This window comes from Heteronotia binoei, chromosome 10 (assembly GCF_032191835.1).
Source record: "Heteronotia binoei isolate CCM8104 ecotype False Entrance Well chromosome 10, APGP_CSIRO_Hbin_v1, whole genome shotgun sequence".
Lineage (NCBI taxonomy): Eukaryota > Metazoa > Chordata > Lepidosauria > Squamata > Gekkonidae > Heteronotia > Heteronotia binoei.
Window position 1 is genome coordinate 78,898,925 of NC_083232.1, and position 21,565 is coordinate 78,920,489.

Genomic DNA, 21,565 nt, shown 5'->3' on the forward strand with positions numbered 1-21,565 from the left:
GGGGACACCAGACAAGAGTATGGGAAGTACAAGGTGAATCAGTGGAGTCCACAAAGGTTCACTGTGAATATAGCAAGTCTTTGTCGAAATCTTGTACCCTCCAAACACCAAGTAACAACTTTGCAATTTGACTTCTGTTGATTCTCTATCTAGTTCACCATCCACTTTTGGCTTGCTCATTACTGCATTTTCCTTTAGTTCTGCTCTCTGCTTTAGAAGGAACCTGTGCATTCTGATTGATATTTGAGCTTCCTGCTTTTTAAACATTTTAAAAGAAAGTTGCCAGAGGCCTTTGATCCATCTTGAACTCCGTTTTGCACCTATCCCCAAAGTGCTTTAATGGAAGTCTACAACAGCTCCTACAACCCATCTTAAGACTTCTATATGCAGAAGGTCTTAAGGTTTTTCTACAATAACCTGAAACATCTTTTTCTTACATTCTGTCCCTGTCCCCTTTCACCCAGGAAAGTATTCCATATACTATTCATTGCTGTGAGATGGTTCAAGTTAAAGGTATTAGGCAGTGGTTGATTTAGATTTCCTCTCCCAATGGATCAGTTCAGTTATTTCAGATCTTTCTCCAACCCTATTAAGGATTCAGTCTGTGAGCAAGTCATTTTTCTGCCACACGGTTTTTTTTTTATCAGTAAATAGTAGCAAGTCTATGAGTTTGCTGCAAGGATGAAAATTATATTACAAAAAAACCTCTGGAAAAGACTACAAAAATGAGACAGAACAGAAGTAAGTATTCAAGTGTTCCAAGTGGGTTTGCATACAATGTTCCAACTTTGTGCCCTAATTACCCATTCAATATAATAATAATAATAATAATAATAATAATAATAATAATAATAATAATAATAATAATATGATGATGATGATGATGATGATGATGATGATGATATTGGATTTATATCCTGCCCTCCACTCTGAAGAGTCTCAGAGCGGCTCACAATCTCCTTTACCTTCCTCCCCCACAACAGACACCCTGTGAGGTGGGTGAGGCTGAAGAGGGCTCTCCCAGCAGCTGCCCTTTCAAGGACAACCTCTGCCAGAGCTATGGCTGACCCAAGGCCATTCCAGCAGGTGCAAGTGGAGGAGTGGGGAATCAAACCTGGTTCTCCCAGATAAGAGTCCACACACTTAACCACTACACCAAACTGGCTCTCCAGTTGGTGGTGGAAAGCACCATTAAGTAACAGCCAGTTTACGGCAACATTGTAGAGTTTTCAAGGCAAGAGACAAACAGAAGTGATTTATCATTGCTTGGCTCTGCATAGCGACCTTGGACTCCCTTGGTGATCTCCCATCTGAATATTAGCCAGGGCCAACCCTGCATCACTTTTGAGATCTGTCATGATCAGACTAGACTGGGCTATTCAGGTCAGGGTGCAAGATAGATGAGAGGGGGAAAGTAGCTGGTTTTGCACAAAAAGATTGGATGTAGCGGCCCAGAAGGAGAGGAGACAACCTGGAGACTGTTTGCAAGCTCCAATGGCTTTTCCACAGTTTAGAACAATTCTCTCATAAGCTACTAGCAGCATGAGCAGCACTCCTTGTGTTATTCAGCTTGGTGGGATGGCAGGTGCCCTGGAACTTCCTCTGCAAGATAAAGAGCATGGATGAAGGTGTTGTGGGGCACTGCCCCTCCTGAACAACCGTTTCCTTTTCTTGCCCCATTGGGCTAGGATTACCAAATTTAGAATCCTCTGTCTCTGTCTCTCTGTATTGTGTGTGTGTGCATACAAACACACACGTAGAAGTCATGGTGACCTCTGTGATTGGCCTCTACTGGGGGCCTGGAAGATATTCAGACAGGTGGCTGAATAAACCCTGTCCCAGCCTCTCAACTGCTGGTATTCCAAGGAGGTCTCCCATCCAAGTACTTGCCAGAGTCAACCCTGCTTAGCTTCCGAGTAGAGATGGGCACGGAAAGTGAAAATGGTGGTTCATTTCGTTTCATGGGTCATTGGGTTGCCCATTTCAGTGGTTGGTGATTTTTTCAATTTCTTGAAGAATTCATGGTGTGTTGGTTTGTTCGGTTTGGGAAAGCGTAGAATGACCCCTGAGTGGACTAGAGATGCCAAACTTGCGGCAAACTCTTCAGCAGACTCTCCTCTAGCTGCTCTCCATTTGGTGTGAGTCGGATTTGAGGGGGGGAGTTACAGCCCCCCAAAGCAGGTGCCCCCCCATCTAGACAGTTTCACTGACCTGAAGCACAGGGGGGATGGGGAATCATGCCAGGCTGTCTGGGAAAATGAACCAAACACAAAGCAAATGACATGCCAAGAAAAAAAGGCCCATTTGTTTTCATGTTCGGGTGTGGTGGGATCCGATGAACCAGTTCAGAACGAACCAAGAAGTGGCCATTTTTAGCACAAATCTTGCTTCATGGCTTGGTTCATGCCCATCCTTACTTCTGAGATCTGATGAGAGTGGCCTTGTCTGGGCTATCCAGGTCAGGGCTGAATTGACTTTCTTAATTGAGTCTCTAAAACTAACACACTATTTGAAATGCAAAGAACACATACAATCCATTGCAAGAGCAAATCGAAACTCTCTCACACAAAAACCTATATCCAATTAAAATACACAACATGGACTGCAAGCTTTTGAATTCTCCAGACCGCTGTGTGTGTCTGTGTATGTGTGTAAAGTTAATCAATGTTATTACATTCTTACTAATGGACAATATTTTGGTGCAGGAAGGTTGCAAGAGGAGCTTAACTTCTAGGGAAAAAGCACAAATTGCTCAGGAACCTCTTCTTACCTGGAAACCCTCCCATAATGGATCCCTGGTCTGTGGGGACTTCAGCTTTTACGTGCTGTTCAGGGGTGCTTTTGTCTAGTTATATACTGCAGAGGCCTATCCCAGGCCGTTTACTTTCAGGCGCCTGTGCTGTGGAAAGGGGCGGCTGCTGATTCCTGCCCCTCAAAGGCCCTCTTGTCCTAGCTAAAGGTTCTGTCCACACCTCCAGGGACAGCCCCAGCTGTTTTGTGGTGATTTTGAACCTAGATTCTCAACCTTAACACAAAAAAGCTTCTTCCCTTCATCCTTCCCTTTCGGTCCTCAAGGTCACCAGAAGCACCGGACTATGGAGCAGGAAGCGTCTGGAGACTTAAACCGATTCCTCACTAGCAGTTGCTCTGCTCCCAGGCTTCTGCTTTCCCCAAGCTCAAGCAATCAATTCCCCACCAGTTGCTGCACAGGCACATTTTGATCTGTGGCTCCCAGCTTCTGATTTTCTCACAGCTTCTGGATCTCCAGAAAACAAGAGTAAGAAGCCGTGAGGGTAATTGTGGGGAGCTGTGGATCAAAATATGCCCATGCAGCAACTGGTGAGGAATTGATCACTTGAGCTGGGGAAAGCAGAAGCCCAGGGGCAGAGCAACTGCTAGTGAGGAATCGGTCTTAGCCACAGGGGAAGTGTCTCCTCGCAGTGGCGGTGGGGCCTGTCCCCTCAGCTGAGCCTTTACACTGCTGCAGGTGGCGCCCGGGCCCTTCCAGCTCCTGCTCTACCCAATGGGCCACTCCAGCGGGGGCGCCCCAGAGGGTGGAGCCGGGGGTGCCCCCTCCCTCGCAGACAAAACAACAGCAAAAGACCAAAGCCCCCCCCCCCCCCCCCCGCCTGGCGCCCTCGTCTTTCCCCTCAGAGGAGCCACCGGCCTCTTGGCCCGGGCGGGGGGGGGGGGGCGCCTCTGCTGGCGGGTCTGAGGCGGCAGCAGCAGCTCGTGGGCCGCCGGCTCTCCTGTCAGCGCGCGAGGCGGCGGCGGCGGCGGCAGCAGCGGGGGTGCCCCTCCGGCAGCCCCGCCCGGCGTCCTGCCCACCCGGAGCCGGCTCAGGAGGGGCCAGAGGGAGAGCGCGCCCGCCCGCCTCAGCGCCCTGCCTGGACTCCGAGCAGCCGCCGCCGCCGCCTCCTCCTCGGCGCTCCCTCCTGCCTGCCTGCCTGCCCTCCCCGGCAGCGACTTCCCTGCGCGGCTCTCCTCCTCCTCCTCCTCCTCCTCGCCGCCGCCTCCTCTCCACGCCGCCTGCCGCTCGCTCTCTCTCTCTCTGGCTCCTGCGCCCTGCCCGAGGCAGCCAGGCTCCCAGCCTCCCCGGGCGAGCGTCTCCAGGGCGGAGGACGATGCTCTGGCTCTGCCGCGGCTTCCGAGCGCTGCCTCCGCTGCTCGGCTCGGCCGCCTGGCTCCTGCTGCTGCTGCTCCACCAGCTGGCGCCTCCGCGGGCGCGCGCCTCCTCCTTCCTGACAGGTAAGCCCGGCCACCGAGCCTCGGCGGGCTGCAGGAGGCACCTCCATCCCGCCCTCGCCCAGCAGCAGCCCTGCCCGAGATGCTGCTGCTGCTGCTGCTGGCTGCCCTACAGGTATGCCGGTCCCTGGCGAGGTAGCGGCCCCCGGGCTACCTGCCGCGTGGATGGGCGCCGCTGGACCCAGACCCCTTCCGACCCATGCAGCAGCTGTTTTGCAATAGGGGGCGGCTTCGTGCTCCTCAAAGAGTTTGAAAGAAGTTTCACGCCGCACTTCTCGGAGGCGCCGGCTTTGCAGAGCTGGGGCTGGTTCTCGGGGTCCCCGCTGCCTGTCAAAAAGAAGCAAAGGGAAATGCATCTCGATTGTGGCGCGCCACTGGCGTGTTTTTTCCAAACAGGTGAAAGACCTGAGCGGCCCCCCCCCCCCCCCCATCCCCATCGCCAATTCTTCTTGAAGGACATACTTTACTGACACCTGGTGAATAAAGCAAAAGCGTTGAGTCCGTTTCTACTCATTGTGAGAAGTGTTAGGTTTCCAAAAGTGGTGCCATCATAGGATAATGTTCAGGCGGGGAGTGGGGGCGGGGGTGGGAAGGAAGGTCACTGGGGACGTTTTGCTAACGGGACTCATTTTGCAAATTGATGCTGGTGACAGTCTCGGTCTTTATGGATCAAACACGCTGATGGGTTGAAAGACTGCTATTTCGTTCAGTAGATCTGATTCACCTTCAATTCACAATAGGAACATCCCCATTCAATTCTGCAGAGAGATTAGGTCCTATCAGAAGTGCCTGATTCCATAGGTAACTAATTAAACCCTCTCCAACAATCTGTATGTTCCATAGGTTTTTGAGAAGATCCAAAACATCCCAGAGGTACAAAGATAACATGAATATGAATCAATTGATTTGAAAGCTGGATTCCTCAGCTAATAAAAACAGTAATTTCTCCTGCTTTATGCTTTAACTAATAATACTTTTAAACATCTCCCCCCCCCCCCCCACCAAACACATCAAAATTCCCCAACTTCCTAGCCAGGTTTACTTAGAAGTAGATTCCATTCCTGACAAAGGGGCTTCCTTCCATATAAGAGGACTTAACATTTGGCAGTTTTTGGTTCCAGTGATGTATGTAGCCTTCAGTTGCAAGAGAAGGAACCTGGTATGGCTTAACTGAAAGGCTGGGACTCTGCCTCTGAAGATGGTTTCAGATTTGTGAGCCCAATGCCTAACGGGAAAAGGTATTAACTTTTTAAAAAATGTCCGCTGTAGGTTCCGTCGCAAAATGTGAAAATGAAGGAGAAGTTCTGCAGATCCCCTTTATCACCGACAATCCTTGCATAATGTGCATTTGCCTGGTAAGTGTGAATTTGCCTGATAAGATCAAACAAGAATGTCTCTTGTAATCAAGTATTGCTTATCTTTCTTTTTTCTTATGTGACGCCAGAAGTTATCTGGCTTCTGTACTGGTTACAAAAATTTCCAGTCCCTAATCATGGGAATCATATCCTTGACTTTAAACTCGTAGACACAAGTCTTTGAGCTGACTTTGCCGGGTGACATTGTGAAGCTATCTGAAACGCTTTTATTCGCAGGATGTGTTGGTGACTGGAGCTGTTGTGAGGCTCTGAGAAAGGTGTTTGTGTGTGTGCATAATGCACAATGCTTGTGGCTGAGGAGAAAGCAGGGATGGTTTAGTTTGAATATTTGTTTGCTTCGGTGTCAGCTGGGGGGAAATGGTTTCAGGGAGATAATGAGAGATACAACAGGTCAGTGCAGCAATAGTATCCAGGTGGTTTGGACATTGAAGAGTCTGCTTTCCAAATGCAGTATGGTATACTGCATTCAGGCCCTGCATTCTTGGCTAGACATATTGTAATAAAAAGACAATGCCAGCACATATGATACTTCTATATGTAAAAACCCCCTCAGACCCTGCACTCTGAGGATGACACTGGCGGTTATTTGTTCGAGGAATTCAGATTTCCTGGTAGTTAACAATGACCCTGGCTTGTATTCCAAAGCAGAGGGAATCTCCTCCCCACTCCATTTTTTGCAGTGATTCTCAGTTTCACAGTAGAAGCACTTTGCAATTCAGACTATGAAAGTCACAGAAAAACTATCACTGATTAGAAAACAAATTTTAAAAGGGATTTTTTTTTTAAACTTTAAAAAAAGTCATGTGGGAATTAGAATAGAAATAGCTGTGTTTATAGACTGGAAAGAAAAGTAGGGCCTGAATCTCACAGGATGTTTTTGGCCATAATAGGATGATTTCCCATCTGTCAGGTCAGAAATGGGAACAGGTGTTCTAGGATCATGATGGCTTCTCCAAAAACAAAAAAAGCAACTTGGAGTTTGTTATTTAGGTGCCCAGATCTGCGATGGATCTTTCAGTCAGCACTGAGAAGACTTTGGCCAGGGAGTCATCAAAATCATTGCATCATCATTGCTGATAGTGATTTTAAAAGGGGAACTGGAGGAGAAAAAAATGGGAAGAGGGAAAAAGAGAAAAGCAAAAGATACTTAATAAATTATTTGAGTTTTATCTCATAGCTCTGGCAGAGGTTGTCCTTGAAAGGGCAGCTGCTGTGAGAGCCCTCTCCAGCCCCACCCACCTCACAGGTGTCTGTTGTGGGGAGGAAGGTAAAGGAGATTGTGAGCTGCTCTGAGACTCTTCGGAGTGGAGGGCGGGATATAAATCCAATTTCTTCTTCTTCTGAAGATATGTCTGCAGACTGCTTTGAGGGGGGCATGATCTATAACTGAATGTAACACAGAACTTGTTTAGTTCATATGTGACCAAGTTAGTCTCAGTTAATACTTCACTTTTGATCTTTTAAATGAAGCTAACCATGATGATAAACAGGTACTAACCTTTGAGGATAACTCATGATTTTTAAAGTTCTTAAAATGGCTTCTTCATGGCCTTGTTCTTCCTCCATTGCAACAGGTTTTAATTTTTTAAAAAAATATGCAGCTGTGCCTTTGGGGGTCAGTCTAGCAGTTGGACATAGCCCAAGCCAAGATGATTCTACATTGGGGAGAGCCCAGTCATCTTGACTTTAAATGAGGGGGGGCCTCCATTCTTCAAAGCAAAGAGTGACTTTCTCAAGATTCTTGAGTATGTACAACAGTTTCTGAGGCTCCCTATGCCTATCCTCTCTGGTTTATCTCCTCCTTCCAGAAGAATGTCTTTCTGACTGGAAATGGCAGGATCTGCCTATCACTAATTTTTTCATATCGACTGTTGTAATATGCAAAATCTTTGTGCATATTAAATATTGTTTACAAATTAAAAAGAACACCCAAAGAGGAGAAAGCATGCGTGTAAACAGAATGTACAAACGTTAAGTCTGGGGCCTCTGAAAAAGAGTGTAAGCCTTTTTTTTCAGAAAGTACAGTCATGAGTATTAGGAGTGTACTAAGCACATGGGCACCTGTGTTAACAGCAATCCTTCCAGTATTCAGTCTCCATATTGTATGCACAGGGGCAACATTTACCATGCACGTGCAACTTTGGTACACATGATCTGTCCACTGAATAGAGCTGTGTTTATGCAAACCAGAGCTGTGTTCTCATAGTAAATATGTGGGTTGCCCCTGTTCAACCAAGATGGCAACCATGTATGTCATAAGGACTGTGAGTAGTGTGTCCTCTGAAGATGCTTCTGGTACATGTGACTACAATCTGAAAAGGACTTTACTTCATAATGAATTGCAATCAAATCTATTTGGACAGATATATATCTTTTACCTGAAGTAACTTTTGACCTCTTTTGTATTATTTCTGTTAACATCTAAATCATGTTATGCAAAATGCAAATTAATGTTCCAATCTACATTGCACATTTGCATTACAAAGGAATTGAAGCAAGAGCAGCTTGAAAACCTGGTCTGGAAATGCTCTTTATTTAATTTCTACAGTTTATAAGGCCGCTTATCCATCGAAACAGTGCTGTTGACTGCATTCAGATGTAAAAATCACCTGTGGTTACTTGTTATTGGAATGAGCCTTGGAAATCTACTGCCTCCTGCATTCACCTTGCTGGGTAAAAAATACTGTGTTTGAATGATCCGAGTTGTGTGCTGCTTGTGAGTAGCAGAAAGTGCAATGTCCAGTCGGACAATGACTTCTGTATGAGCTTTTTTGTACAAGTGGCACTTTAATAGTTCCTGCTATCCAAGCACCTCAGACCACTCTACAAACATTAATGAATGGAGGCTCACACGAACTCTGAGTCAAACAAGAAGACTCAGGTACGGAGAGGTGTGATTTTGTCTAATGCTGTACAAGTGGGCAAAGGGACTGTTATGCTCTCACAAACAATTTATTCTGGCACAGGCTGTTTAACTACAATAAGACTATTCAAAACTAGGTGTTCTGGAGTAGGAGGTAGAAGTATCTTAATCTGTGTTACTTTTTCTTTAACCTCAAAATAGCCTTGTGCCCTCTTGGATACTTTTTCCTATCAGATGCGCATTGGAAAACCTTTGACAACCTTTGTTCTCACCTCATAAGAGCAAATGGATGAAGGAAATTACATAGCTCAGTGCAGATGTTCATGGACATTCTTCTGCACAGGGATCCATCCATATATGGGTCATGTGAATCATGCCAACTTGCAGCCCCCTGTGCAAAGATTCAGTTGTCTGCATTGAGGGATTTGGACCAGATAGCTGTGATTATCTCTCATTCTCTCATTCTAATTTGTTATGTTTAATCTCAGCACATCTCCAGCCAAATAAAGCAGTTTTATCTAGGGAGAAAGGTGATTTCCATATATTCTGCATGGGGCATCTGTGAACCATAATTTCTTCAAGAGACTCTAGGCTCAAAGAAGGCTTATTTGGTGCAGCCAGTTTGGTGTAGTGATTAAGTGTGTGGATTCTTATCTGGGAGAACCGGGTTTGATTCCCCACTCCTCCACTTACAGCTGCTGGAATGGCCTTGGATCAGCCATAGCTATCACAGGAGTTGTCTTTGAAAGGGAAGCTGCTGTGAAAGCCCTCTCAGCCCCACCCACCTCACAGGGTGTCTGTTGTGGGGGGAAAAGATAAAGGAGATTGTAAGCTGTTCTGAGTCTCTGATTCAGAGAGAAGGGCGGGGTATAAATCTGCAGTCCTTCTTCCTCACCACTAAAATTAGGGGCAGTGACATCTGCAACTGTCTACAGTGTTGGAAAGGGCCATACAGGCCATCTAGTCCAATCCCTATTCAATGCAGGATCAGTCTGCATCATCCCTGACAAGTGCTCATCCAGCCGCTGCTTGAAGACTGACAGTGAGGGGGAGCTCTCCACCTTCCTAGGCAGCCGATTCCATTGCTGAACTACTTTTACTGTGAATTTCCCCCCTAATATGCAGCCAGTACCTTCCCACCCGTAATTTAAACCCATTATTGTGAGTCCTATCTGTTGGCAGCAGGAACAGCTCCCTGTCCTCCTCTAAGTGACATGATATGGGCCCCTTTTCTTTATTTCAGAGCATGATGGACTAGCAGTTACTTTTCCTGTAGCCCTTGCCATGTCATTTGCAATTCCTTGCCGTGTGAAATAAGCTTTATGTGCATAGTGCCTGTTGTAGTATTACAACATGGGGAGCCTTTGTGGCTTTCTGCCAGATGTTGGCAGAGTCATTCCATAACAGTCAGAAGCGTGCAATCTGGCCCATTGTTCAGGGAAGATAATGTAAGACAGCTTGACTGCCAGGTGTCTGTTGAGCAACTCTGTCATTTGAAGTGGAAGAGAGAATACAAGCAGTAGCAAACTTTCCAGCTCATCAGCTATTATTTCTTAGGCCACAACTGACCTCCTGCAGGATCTTTGCAAAGTTATGGATGCCAGCCTCCAGGTGCGACCTGGGTATCCCTCAGAATTACAGCTCATCTCCAGACCACAGAGATTAGTTCCCCTGGAGAAAATGGATGCTTTGGAGGGTGGACTCTGTGGCATTGTAACCCACTGTGGTCCCTGTCCTCGCTAGGCTCCACCCCCAAATCTCCAGAAGTTTCCTAACTTGGAGCTGGCAACTCTATGTCCCCCCCACTCCCAGGGGCTAGTGAGGACCTGGCAATCTTAGCTTCGATATAAATATCCAACCTCTTCTTGTTGTAACCCATTCCCCCCCCCCCCCCATCTAACTGAGCCCAGTTTGGCTTGCTTCCTCTCTCCCAACACTTAAACTCCCAGCTCCTTTTTGGCTACTCGGTAGGCTATATATGGTTTCTCTTTATACTAGCCATGGCTGAAAGCACTATATGACTGCCACAGTTGCCTTAACTTTCCAAATGTTGTTGAGGTTGGCTTACACAAAACTGACAGTCAGATGTCCATATTTCTAGATACCACAGGACTGGGAGTTGCTTCTCTATGGTGCAGTCCCATGCACTATGGGATGTACATAAAGATTTTAATTTTATTCTATTTCTGGAATCATGTGGGTGGCACCAATTACATGGGCCTTTCCCAAAGATCATTGTTGTCATGTCGGCTGGGTTGTGATTGGTTGGGGAGGGCCCACTTTACTGTCTCCACTCACATACTGCCGCCACATGGGATTATACGATGATGAAATAGTTCCCATGCCTTTGTGGGTGGATGTGAAGGGGAACTGACAGTGCCTCTCCAGGAAATAGCCTATCCTACTGCAGATTCCATCTGAAATACAAATACAGTACAAAGTAATTTACAAATAATTGCTCTGACCTACAATTTGTTGTGGCTAAAAATATCCCCAGAGAATGGATATCTGAAGAAGTCAGGTTCCTACAATTGTCTCTCATATCCTGCACTTTCTAATTTGGATTAGAGAGGACTGATATTCTTGAGGCTGTGCTATGTGTGGGATTTAATGAGGATCTATATAAATATGGGCACTTATTTGTATTATGATATGAAAAGAGGATGAGATGGGAATGGAAAATATGTCTTAAGTGCTGCTCACTTTCCGCTCTGTTGCCATTCTATTCCACTTCTCCCTTCCTTCAAAAGGTCTTCTTTCTAACATGTCCTGGCTCTCCACATCCAGCCTATTCTTCTTTTCTGTCTCTGACTTTCCTCACTCTCACAGCTATTGTTGACAGCCAGACAATGTCTGATGCGATTTTGTTGTTGTGCTGTCTGTGCATGCATTGAGATTGGTCAACTTTTTTTTTGAGTTTCTGATTTTGCTGCAAACATTACCCTCGTGTGACTTTGTTTTGTGGATTTTTTTGATCCTTATGGGGAGGGGCTTGCTTGGTTATTCGATATCTGATGTGGGGTTTGGGGAATTTAGATGAAGGCTTATGGGCAAGTTCATATGTATGCATGTAGCAGTTGCTGAGTCTAGCTGCTTGTTTAGGTTAACGGCTGTGATGCACAGACCTAAAAAAGTAGACTTACATCTGTGATTCACACATTCAAATGAGTGAGTAGGTATATTCATGCATGTGTGATATGAATAATGTGAAATACAGTGATAACCAAAGGAAATAGTTCACATGTTTGGCTACCAGTCATCATTCAGGATGTAACATATTAAATGTTTGAATTATAAAGGTTTAAACATTTTTTAAGGCTTGGAAAACTGGCAAAGGGTTACCTGTGCATTCCAAGTTCATCAGTGCCTGTGGAACGTGTGTTTCTGGTTCTTACTATTAATTGTCTGTATACAAGTATGAAGTTCACCATTTTGTGACTAAAGACTTGGTCAGTCTTTGTCTGATTTTCTGACTGACTACCTTTTTACAGTGACATTCACTTTCTTCCCCCCTTCTTTCCTTCAGCTGTACTGCTGCTGTAATAAATGAAACTAAATATCTTTGTGGTAGCTCACTCCCAAAATAAAAACAAAACTTTATTTTAAAATGTGCTGGTAATGTACACTTCTTCAGGCTGGCTTATACCCTTTTTGGATTGATGCTGTTTCAGAAGGGGTTTGATGTCTTTAGTTCATAAGTTCTCCTCAGAAAATCAGGCACCACAGCTTTTGAACAGCAAACAGAATAGATCTTTATTCACACAAACACAGGCGCAGTTGGGATATTTACACAGGACTGTATTTTGTTTTAGTTCAAGATGCTTCACTTTAATTCGCTCTAGGCCGATGTTATACTGGTATAGCTTATGCAGTTACTTTGTTGGTGGCTCTGAGAACACACAAAGTTATTCCACTTCTCCTGTTAATATCTCCTGTTGTTCCTAAGACTCTCTTGATCTGGACTTCCAGGTGATCTCTATACACCATGAGAATTACCTCAATTTCACCTGAGCTATGAGACTATCCTTGTCTCTACCCAGGCCCTTTGGCAAGTCTTTCCACACTTGTCTTTTCTCAAGCGGGTAAAAACTTTATCTGAAAAGTGTAACTCTTTTAACACCAAGGAGCTTTCCTGTTGGAGGCTCCTTTTATTTAACTACCCTCTCTCTCTAGTAGGATTGCCAATCCCCAGGTGGGGGCAGGGGATCCCCTGGTTTGGAGGCCCTCCCCCTGCTTCAGGGTCATCAGAGAGTGGGGGGGGGGAAGGAAATGTCAGCTGGTCACTCCATTATTCCCTATGGAGACCGATTCCCATAGGATATAATGGAGAATTGATATGCTGGTATCTGAGGCTCTGGGGGGCTGTTTTTTGAGGCAAAGGCACCAAATTTGCAGCATAGCATGTGGTACCTCTCCTCAAAAGACCCCCCAGGTTTCAAAAAGATTGGACCAGGGGGTTCAATTCTATGAGCCCCAAAAGAAGGTGCCCCTATCCTTCATTATTTCCAGTGGAGGGAATGCATTTAAAAGGTGTGTAGTCCCTTTAAATGTGATGGCCAGAACCCCCTTTGGAGTTCAGTCATGCTTGTCACAACCTTGCTCCTGGCTCCACCCCCAAAGTCTCCTGGCTCCACCCCAAAAGTCCCCAGATATTTCTTGAATTGGATTTGGCAACCCTACTCTCTAGAGGTAATTAAGCAGAATTTGGTCTCTAGCAACAGTTTCCCCTCAGATTGGCTTCGGCTTCACAGATCTGCTCTCTAGGTCTGAAGACTGACTGACCCTCTCAATTAACTGTCTCACTGCCTTCTTTTTCAGTCTTGAGAATTCTTAGCAGTTTGACATCACAGTTCTTAGTCATGTGACCTAGCAGCTCTCTTGATTCCTTGCTGCTTAGCTAAAAGCCTTTCCGTCCGTCACAACAAGGCTGAGATGTCACATTTTAACATGTTAATTTTTTAAAAATGAAAATCAGCAGCAGAATTGATATAATGTACGAATGTATGTGAGCTGTATAGCGTGTGAGCTTGTTAATGTTTATAATTTTTTTCATAGTTTAAACCAGGGCTTTTTTTTTTTTAGCAGGACCGCGCAAGAACACAGTAGGTTCCGAGCAGCAGAGTGCAACACCCTTCCAGGGTCATAGTGGAGGAGGCGGTCCTGTAGGATGGTTGGTAGGGAATGTTTGGGTTAATATGCAGTAGATGAGGGGTAGTCTGGTTCTCTTGAAAAAGCTGCTGTGGGGAGAGAAAAAGTGTGGGAATGAGCTTGCATCCACATCTTCCCATTTGATACATTCTAGCCCTTGGAAATATTGAATTCCAGTGGCATGTTGTGTACAAATGTCTATGGAAACTGGGACTGCAGCCTGGCATGACTGGAACAAGAAAATGAAAAGACTCACCTGACTGACAGAGACGCAGAGGAGCAAGGAGAAAGCTTGCAAGATGGCTGATCCATCAGATGCTTTGGTTGGTTACATAAATGTAACAAGCCAAGGAGGAACAGCAGTATATTACATACCTGGGTTATGAAAGGCTCACTGCCTTTCCCCCCTTCTTTGACATGGGGTACTAATTGATAAAAGTCAGCAATTACTCTGGCAAAAGACATCTATAACTGTCCCCTCCTTCCCTCTCCGATGAAACGCTGCCAAATTTATCCAAACAGTGGCGATTGTAGTTCCCAAGCTTTTATCATCTAAACGTAGAACAGAGGGAAACTAGTATAGCCTTGCACTGGAAACACAAGAAAAGCCGGGAGACGGGCACTCAGGAAACGAGAAATCAAAGCTTTGCTTGGCATGAGTTTTCTTCAGCATGAAACATCATTCTGTAGTTTAAATTTCCATTTCTGTATCCAAGTATGCCAGGTAGAATTTGACCTTTTACTTATAAAAGTGATGTTGAAAGTTAGTGTTGTAAGAAGTAGTGTTCCATCTAGCTCAACAGATCCAAGAAGGATAATAAAAGAAACAGAGTTTGCCTACCCAAAACTATTGTGATATTCCTAAATCTTCTAAATGCCTATAATAAAATCAGTTGTTTTCCACTGCACAATCTTCCTTTTGAGAGTGATGCCCCCTCTAAAAGCAAGTGTTTGGCATATGTCTTTGGTGAAAACAGCCATGTCTTAGCACATCAGGATCCAATTGCTGTTGTGTCAAGGTATAATGTGGCCCAGATGAAATCTTGTAGAACAATGAGTATTAAAATAATATCTTCAAAATAAGTATCTTTGTACTTATTTTATTCAATATACTTTCAACAATTGATGGACATCAATAAAAAGAACCTTCTTGCATTGATGCCTCTCAGTTGAAATGCTTTTATTGCTGTAAAAAAGTAATCAGTTTTCATTCTCCATCCTATACAGTAGTTTAATAGTAGCCTTCAGTTGCATTGTACTGGAAAAGGTTTTGATCAGAGTTTGGCAAGCACATCTCATAGTAGAAATGTGCCCATACATGATTCCTTTTAAGCATCTTCAAAAATGTTCAAGATGTGTTTGAAACAGAAATTCTCTTTGGGGCAGCAGGGCATCTGGATCTTATTTTTTATGTTACCATCTAAGCTGACATGTAAATGAATAAGCATGCAAAAATAGTGATTGAGATAGATAAATAAACCAAAATTTCTGTAAATTCATCAACTGTTATACTAATATGTTGCTTTATTTAATGTGGATTTTGTATGGCCTGAGTGAGCAAGGTTCTACACAACTTGATATTGGAATTAGTTGGTTCAAAGGAATATAAACAAAATATGCACTGAGCTGATAATAAGGAAAATGTTGAGGACCTGATCCAAAATGCAATTGAATGGGAAGAGCATTCACACCAATCCTGGCACTTGAACATCTTGACTAAGATTGCCTGTCCCCAGGTGGGGGCGGGGGATCCCCTGGTTTGGAGATGCTCCTCCCACTTCAAGGTCATCAGAAAGTGTTGGGGGGAGGGAGAGAAATGTCTGCTTGGTACTCCATTATTTCCTATGGAGATCGATTTCCATAAGGTATAATGGAGAATTGATCTGTGGGTATCTGGGGCTTTGGGGGCTGTTTTTTGAGGTAGAGACACCAAATTTGCAGCATAGCATCTGGCGCCTCTCCTCAAAACACCATCCAAGTTTCAAAAGGATTGGACCAGGGGGTCCAATTCAATGAGCCACAAAAGAAGGTGCCCCTATCTTTCATAATTTCCAATGGAGAGAAGGTATTTAAAAAGTGTGTGGTCCCTTAAATTTGATGGCCAGAACTCCCTTTGGAGTTCAGTTATGCTTGTCACAACTTTGCTCTTGGCTCCACCCCAAAGTCTCCTGGCTCCACCCCTGAAATCCCCAGATATTTCTTGAATTGGACCTGGCAACCCTAATCCTGACTGGTAGATGTTGTAACTATTCAGCTGAAGCAAGGCCTACCTGCCTGCTCTGGTGCAGGGGGGAAAGAGGGGACACCCCTGTATAGGTGATGCGGAACTGGGATATTAAAAATAAAATAAAATGGCAAGCTTTGCTACAGAACCAGAATTTGTTGAAGAGATTATTTTTGTTTTTATAATGGCTGGGAATTATTGAGAAAGAAGACAAGAAAAGATGTCAACTACTTTCCCAGCAGGCTTTCTGAAGGCTGAGGGATGGGGTGGGGGACAGTACTTCAAAGGACAGCAGGTGGGAAAGTGGGGAAAAAAGGGTTGAAAAACCAGAAATGATGTCATATAATTGGAGGAAACACTCTAGATTTGGCAAAATTTAAGTATAAATCTCTCCCAGCAGCTTCAGCCTAGTGTGTTAAGGAAAGGAAAAGGAAAGGTCCCCTGTGCAAGCACCAGTCATTTCCGACGCTGGGGTGATGTTACTTACACAACGTTGTCACGGCAGACCTTTTACGGGGTAGTTTGCCATTGCCTTCCCCAGTCATCTACACTTTCTCCCCAGCAAGCTGGGTACTCATTTTACCAGCCTCGGAAGGATGGAAGGCTTAGTCAACCTCGAGCCGGCTACCTGAAAACCCAGCTTCCACCGGGGATCGAACTCAGGTCTTGAGCAGAGCTTAGGACTACAGTACTGCAGCTTTAACACTCTGCACCACGGTGCTCCTTGTATTAAACTGACATGTTAATAAGTGAATAACAGACGAGACAGGAACTCTGCAAAATAACTCTGAAGATAAAAGGGAATAATTTCTATTAAGGTCATCTAATCAGGAAGCAAATGGTAGGCCAATGATGATCAGTTTCCAACCCACAAGGGCTTTTCTATTCACTTCAGATAGCAGGGTTAATGTGTATGCAAAGGGTTGCTTCTGTGGAGCTGCCTCCTTTTAAAAAGATTATTTATATCCCACTTTTCTCTCCAAAGTAGTTGTAACCTTCCCTCCTGCATTTTATTCTCTTTGAAATAAGTTAGGCTGAGAAAATGTGTGACTGGCTCGACATCACCTAGGAAGTTTCCATGGCAGAGTGGGGATTCAAAGCTGGACTTCCAGATCCTAGTCCAGAACTCTAATCACTACATCATGACATCATACTGGCTTCTGTCCTTCAAGGCGGTGAAGAAGCCTGCTCATGCAGTAATTTCAGGATGCCAGTCTCCAGGGGATCCCCTGGACTTACAGCTCATCTCCAGACTACAAAGATCAGTTTCCCTAGAGAAAATGGATGCTTTGGAGGGTAAACTCTATGGTAGGGATGTCAAACTCATTTGTTATGAGAGCCAGATCTGACATAAATGAGACCTTGTTGGCCCAGGCCATGTGTGTCATAAAATGTAATGCCAGGTAGCAGAGATATAAACTTTATAAAATACACAGACAAACACATTTTTTTTAAAAACGTAAAACTTAAAAAAAAAACCTTGTTTATTTAACAGTTTCCAATAACTGACACCTCTTGCTCTGAATTATTGCATAAAAATCCAGAGACAATGTCTGTGCTATAACAATCCTGAGTATGCTGTTCAGGTGTTGTTCAGGTGTGTGTCTGTAAGTTGCAAACCTACTTTTGGTTTATTGACATTCATTACAGAAATCTCATGGTCAATACTTTATTTATTTTATTTTTTAAATTTACTTTAAATTTCTATCCTGCCCTCTCTGCAAGCGGACTCAGGGCAGCTAACAACATTCATATTTACAAGTTAAAACTAATAAAACATATTTACAACTTAAAACCATTTCATGGTGCTGTACCACTGCAATATAAGCGAGTTCTTTTCTGATGGTGATCACATAGTAACTCTATAATGATGTGGGGTGGCAGTTCTTTCCTGGCTAGATATCAAAGGCCTGTTGGAACAATTCGGTCTTACAGGCCCTGCGGAAAGTAGAAAGATTCCTCAGGGCCCTTATGGCCTCTGGGAGAGCATTCCACAGTTCTGGTGCTGCCACTGAGAAGGCCCTAACCTCCTTTGGTCCAGGGATGGACAGTAAATTTTTTGTCCCTGAATGCAGTGCTCTCTGGGGAACATGTGGAGAAAGGCGGTCCCGCAGATAGACAGGCCCTTGACCATAGAAGGCTTTAAAGGACAATACCAACACCTTGAAACAGACTTGGAACACAATAGGTAGCCAGTGCAGCTCTTTCAGCACTGGCTGAATGTGCTCCCATCAAGGGAGCCCCATTAACAGCCGTGCCACAGCATCCTGCACTAGCTGTAGTTTCTGAGTCAGCCTCAAGGGTAGCCCCATGTAGAGAGCATTACAGTGATCTATTCTTGAGATGACCGTAGCATGGATCACCATTGCTAAGTCGTCATGCTCCAGGAAAGGGGCCAACTGCTGCACCAGCCGAAGATGAAAAAAGGCGGATCTAGTAGTGGCTGCTACTTGGGCCTCCATTGTAAGAGAGGGCTCCAGGAGCACATCAAAGCTCTTGACCTTAGGGACTGGTATTAGTGGCACCCCGTCAAGAGCTGGCAGAGGAATCTCCCCCCCCCTGGACCACCCTGGCTCAGATAAAGAATCTCCATCTTCATTGGATTCAGCTTCAACTGACTCAGCCTGAGCCAAGATGCTACGGCTTGAAGAGCCAGGTCTACATTTTCCGGGGTACAGTTGGACTGGCCAACCATCAATAGTTTTCGTTTAGTTTATTTACGATTTATATCCCACCCTTCCCACCAAGGTGGCTCAGGGCGGCTCACAGCACATAAAATCTAACATAAAAATATCAAATTTAAACATTTTACACAGTTAAAACATTAAAAACAATACATAGAGCTGGGTGTCATCTGCATATTGGTGACATCCCAGCCCATACCTCCTGACAATCTGGGCAAGGAGGCACATATAGATGTTAAATAACATTGGGGACAGAACCGCACCCTGTGGCACACCGCCCCTATCACCACCTTTTGTCCCCGACCTTGGAGAAAGGAGGCCAACCACTGTAAGGCAGACCCCTGAATCCTCATGTTGGCAAGGCGGCTAGTCAGTAGCTGGTGGTCAACCGTATCAAATGCAGCTGACAGATCTAATAATAACAGCACAGCTGAGCTGCCCTGATCCAGATGTTGCATGGGGTCATCGATGAGGGCAACCAGAACAATCTCCATTCCGTGACCTGGTCGAAAGCCGGACTGGAATGGATCCAGTGCGGAAGTGTCATCCAGGAATCCCTGTAGCTGAGTTGCCACCGCTCGCTCTATAACCTTACCCAAAAAAGGAAGGTTTGATACCGGCCGATAGTTCGCCAATATGGCCGGATCTGCAGATGGTTTTTTCAAGAGGGGGCAAACCACAGCCTCTTTAAGAGGTGTGGGAAGGATCCCTTCTACCACGGATCTGTTGACAATACCCTGTAGTGGCTCACGTAACAACACCTGGCTAGCTTTTATAAGCCAGGACGGGCATGGGTCCAACCTACAGGTTTAGGGCGTACAGCAAAAAGGATCCTGTCGACCTCCTCCAGGCTGAGTGGATTGAAAGAATCTAGAAATGGACCAGAAGACTTGCTCGGTGCCCCAAGTTCTTCCACTGTATCAATTATGGTGGGAAGATCGCATCGAAGTGACGAGACCTTATCTGCGAAAAAACTTGCAAAAGCCTCACAGCCAATTTCCAATTCTCTAACATTTGGTTTACCTTGCGGTAAAGTTGTTAATGACCAAATTATACTAAACAATTGTGCTGGGCTTGAGGTTGTAGATGCAATCCGGGACACAAAGTAAGGGCGTTTTCACACAGGGCTTACCCCGGAGCAACGTCCCTCTTCACCGCGCAGCGTCTGCATGGATTTCGCACCAACTGCTCCACAGAGCCGCGAAGAACCGCGGCTTTTGCATCACAAATGTAAACTGGTTTTTGGCGGTTTACATTTGCGACGCAAAAGCCGTGGCACTTCGCAGCTCTTCCTGGTTTTGCGGAGCAGTTGGTGCGAAATCCGCGCAGACGCTGCGTGGTGAAGAGGGATGTCGCTCCGGGGTAAGCCCTGTGCGAAAACACCCTAAGTCTTCTTTTTGGCCCAGACTGCCATCTCATAGGTCCGCATAAATGATCTATAAGATGTTCTCTTAGCTTTGTCACAAGTGCGTCGCCATTGTCTCTCTAATCATCTTAATCGCTGTTTCATCGATCACAGCTCCGGGGTATACCACAGAGTGGCTCGTGAACAAGGATGAAGAGAATGTTGAGGAGTGATCTTGTCAATGGCTGTAGAGAGCTGGCTATTCCAGATCTCCACTAGCTCATCCAACAAGTCAGCAGAGGGCCAGGGATCCCATAAAGCCATTTGAAGCCGCAGAGGGTCCATCTGGCTTCATGGGCGAGCTAAAACTTGTTCACTGCCTAAACGGGGTAGGGATGGAATATCCGCACGGGCCCTCAGGGCATAGTGGTCAGACCATGGCACTGCCTCGGCAGAAATCTGATCCACTATAGATAAAAATATAGATAAAAATATGGAGCACAGGTCCATCAGTGGCTATTAGCCACAGTGTGTGTGTATATATAAATTTTTTTGCCACTGTGTGACACAGCGTGTTGGACTGGATGGGCCGTTGGCCTGATCCAACATGGCTTCTCTTATGTTCTTATGTTCACTATGACTCCCGCCGCAAAGATCAGGTGCAACGTGTGTCCGGCCCCATCCGTGGGCATTGTTATATATTGGGAGAGTCCCAGTGCCGCCATGGAAGACACTAGGTTCGTCGCCTGAGTGGAAGCCATGGCATGGACATTTAAGTCACCCAGGACTATAAGCTGAGGATGCTGCAATGGCCAGCCTGCTACAGCCTCCATCAGGGATGGTAAGGCACTGGTTGGTGCGTTAGGTGGACGGTACACCAGCCAGGTTGCCAAATTTGGGGGAGAGCAACCGTCTCCCCATCCTACACCCAGGTCTCCGTCATGCAAGTCAGGTCCATGTCCTGCCTGATTAGGAAATCCTGCAGGACTGAGGTTTTATTATTTACGGACCTGGTATTGCACAATACCAGGGACGGAGGTGAGTGTTTCCACTTGGGCCCCATACCTGCTATCCTTGGGATGGGACGCAGGCTGGAAGGGGAGTGAGCCCTCTTGTGTCTCAGTCTCCTTCCATTCCAACTTTGCCTGCTCCCAGCGCTGTACTTTCCCCTCCCCAGGAGCATTGGAATCCCCTGACCAGACATCTCTTGCTGATGGTCTTCACAGAGTCTCAAATCACCAACAGTATGCACATCAATGTATCTGGCTCCTCCCACCCACTCACTCAACCTAGCATTCTATCCGCTAATATTTCCTATGACCTAACTAAAACTTATTCCTGCCACTAATAATTTTATCCTAGCCAATTAATTTAAAAAACCCTCTCCCCCCCACACAATCTATCTAGTTAATTGGCAAAAATTTATATATCAATTCATTTAGCAGATAAAATATCCAGTTATGTCCAGATACAATCAATTTTTTAAAAACCTCAGGATGAGCAATAGTATATGGATAGGGTCATCAACTGGAAGACACTGCAGTATACCACAGCAGATTATTCACTAACTGGAGGACAAGTTTTAAAGTGCTAGTGTTCTTAAAGTTCTGGTACGTCCTGAAAGTTAGAGCATCTTGAAGTGTCTTTAAAGTGCTGGTGCAAAGTGCAGAGGTAGCAGAG

General features: G+C 45.3%; 1 protein-coding gene across 1 annotated transcript in view; it reads left to right on the plus strand.

Moving 5' to 3' along the window:
- Positions 1-5,501: 5,501 nt before the first annotated feature.
- BMPER (BMP binding endothelial regulator) overlaps positions 5,502-21,565 on the plus strand; it is a 276,446-nt gene continuing 260,382 nt past the window's right edge. The window contains exon 1 of the mRNA XM_060247726.1: positions 5,502-5,600. Coding sequence (XP_060103709.1) covers positions 5,502-5,600 — 99 coding nt within the window. The remainder of the gene's footprint in view (positions 5,601-21,565) is intronic.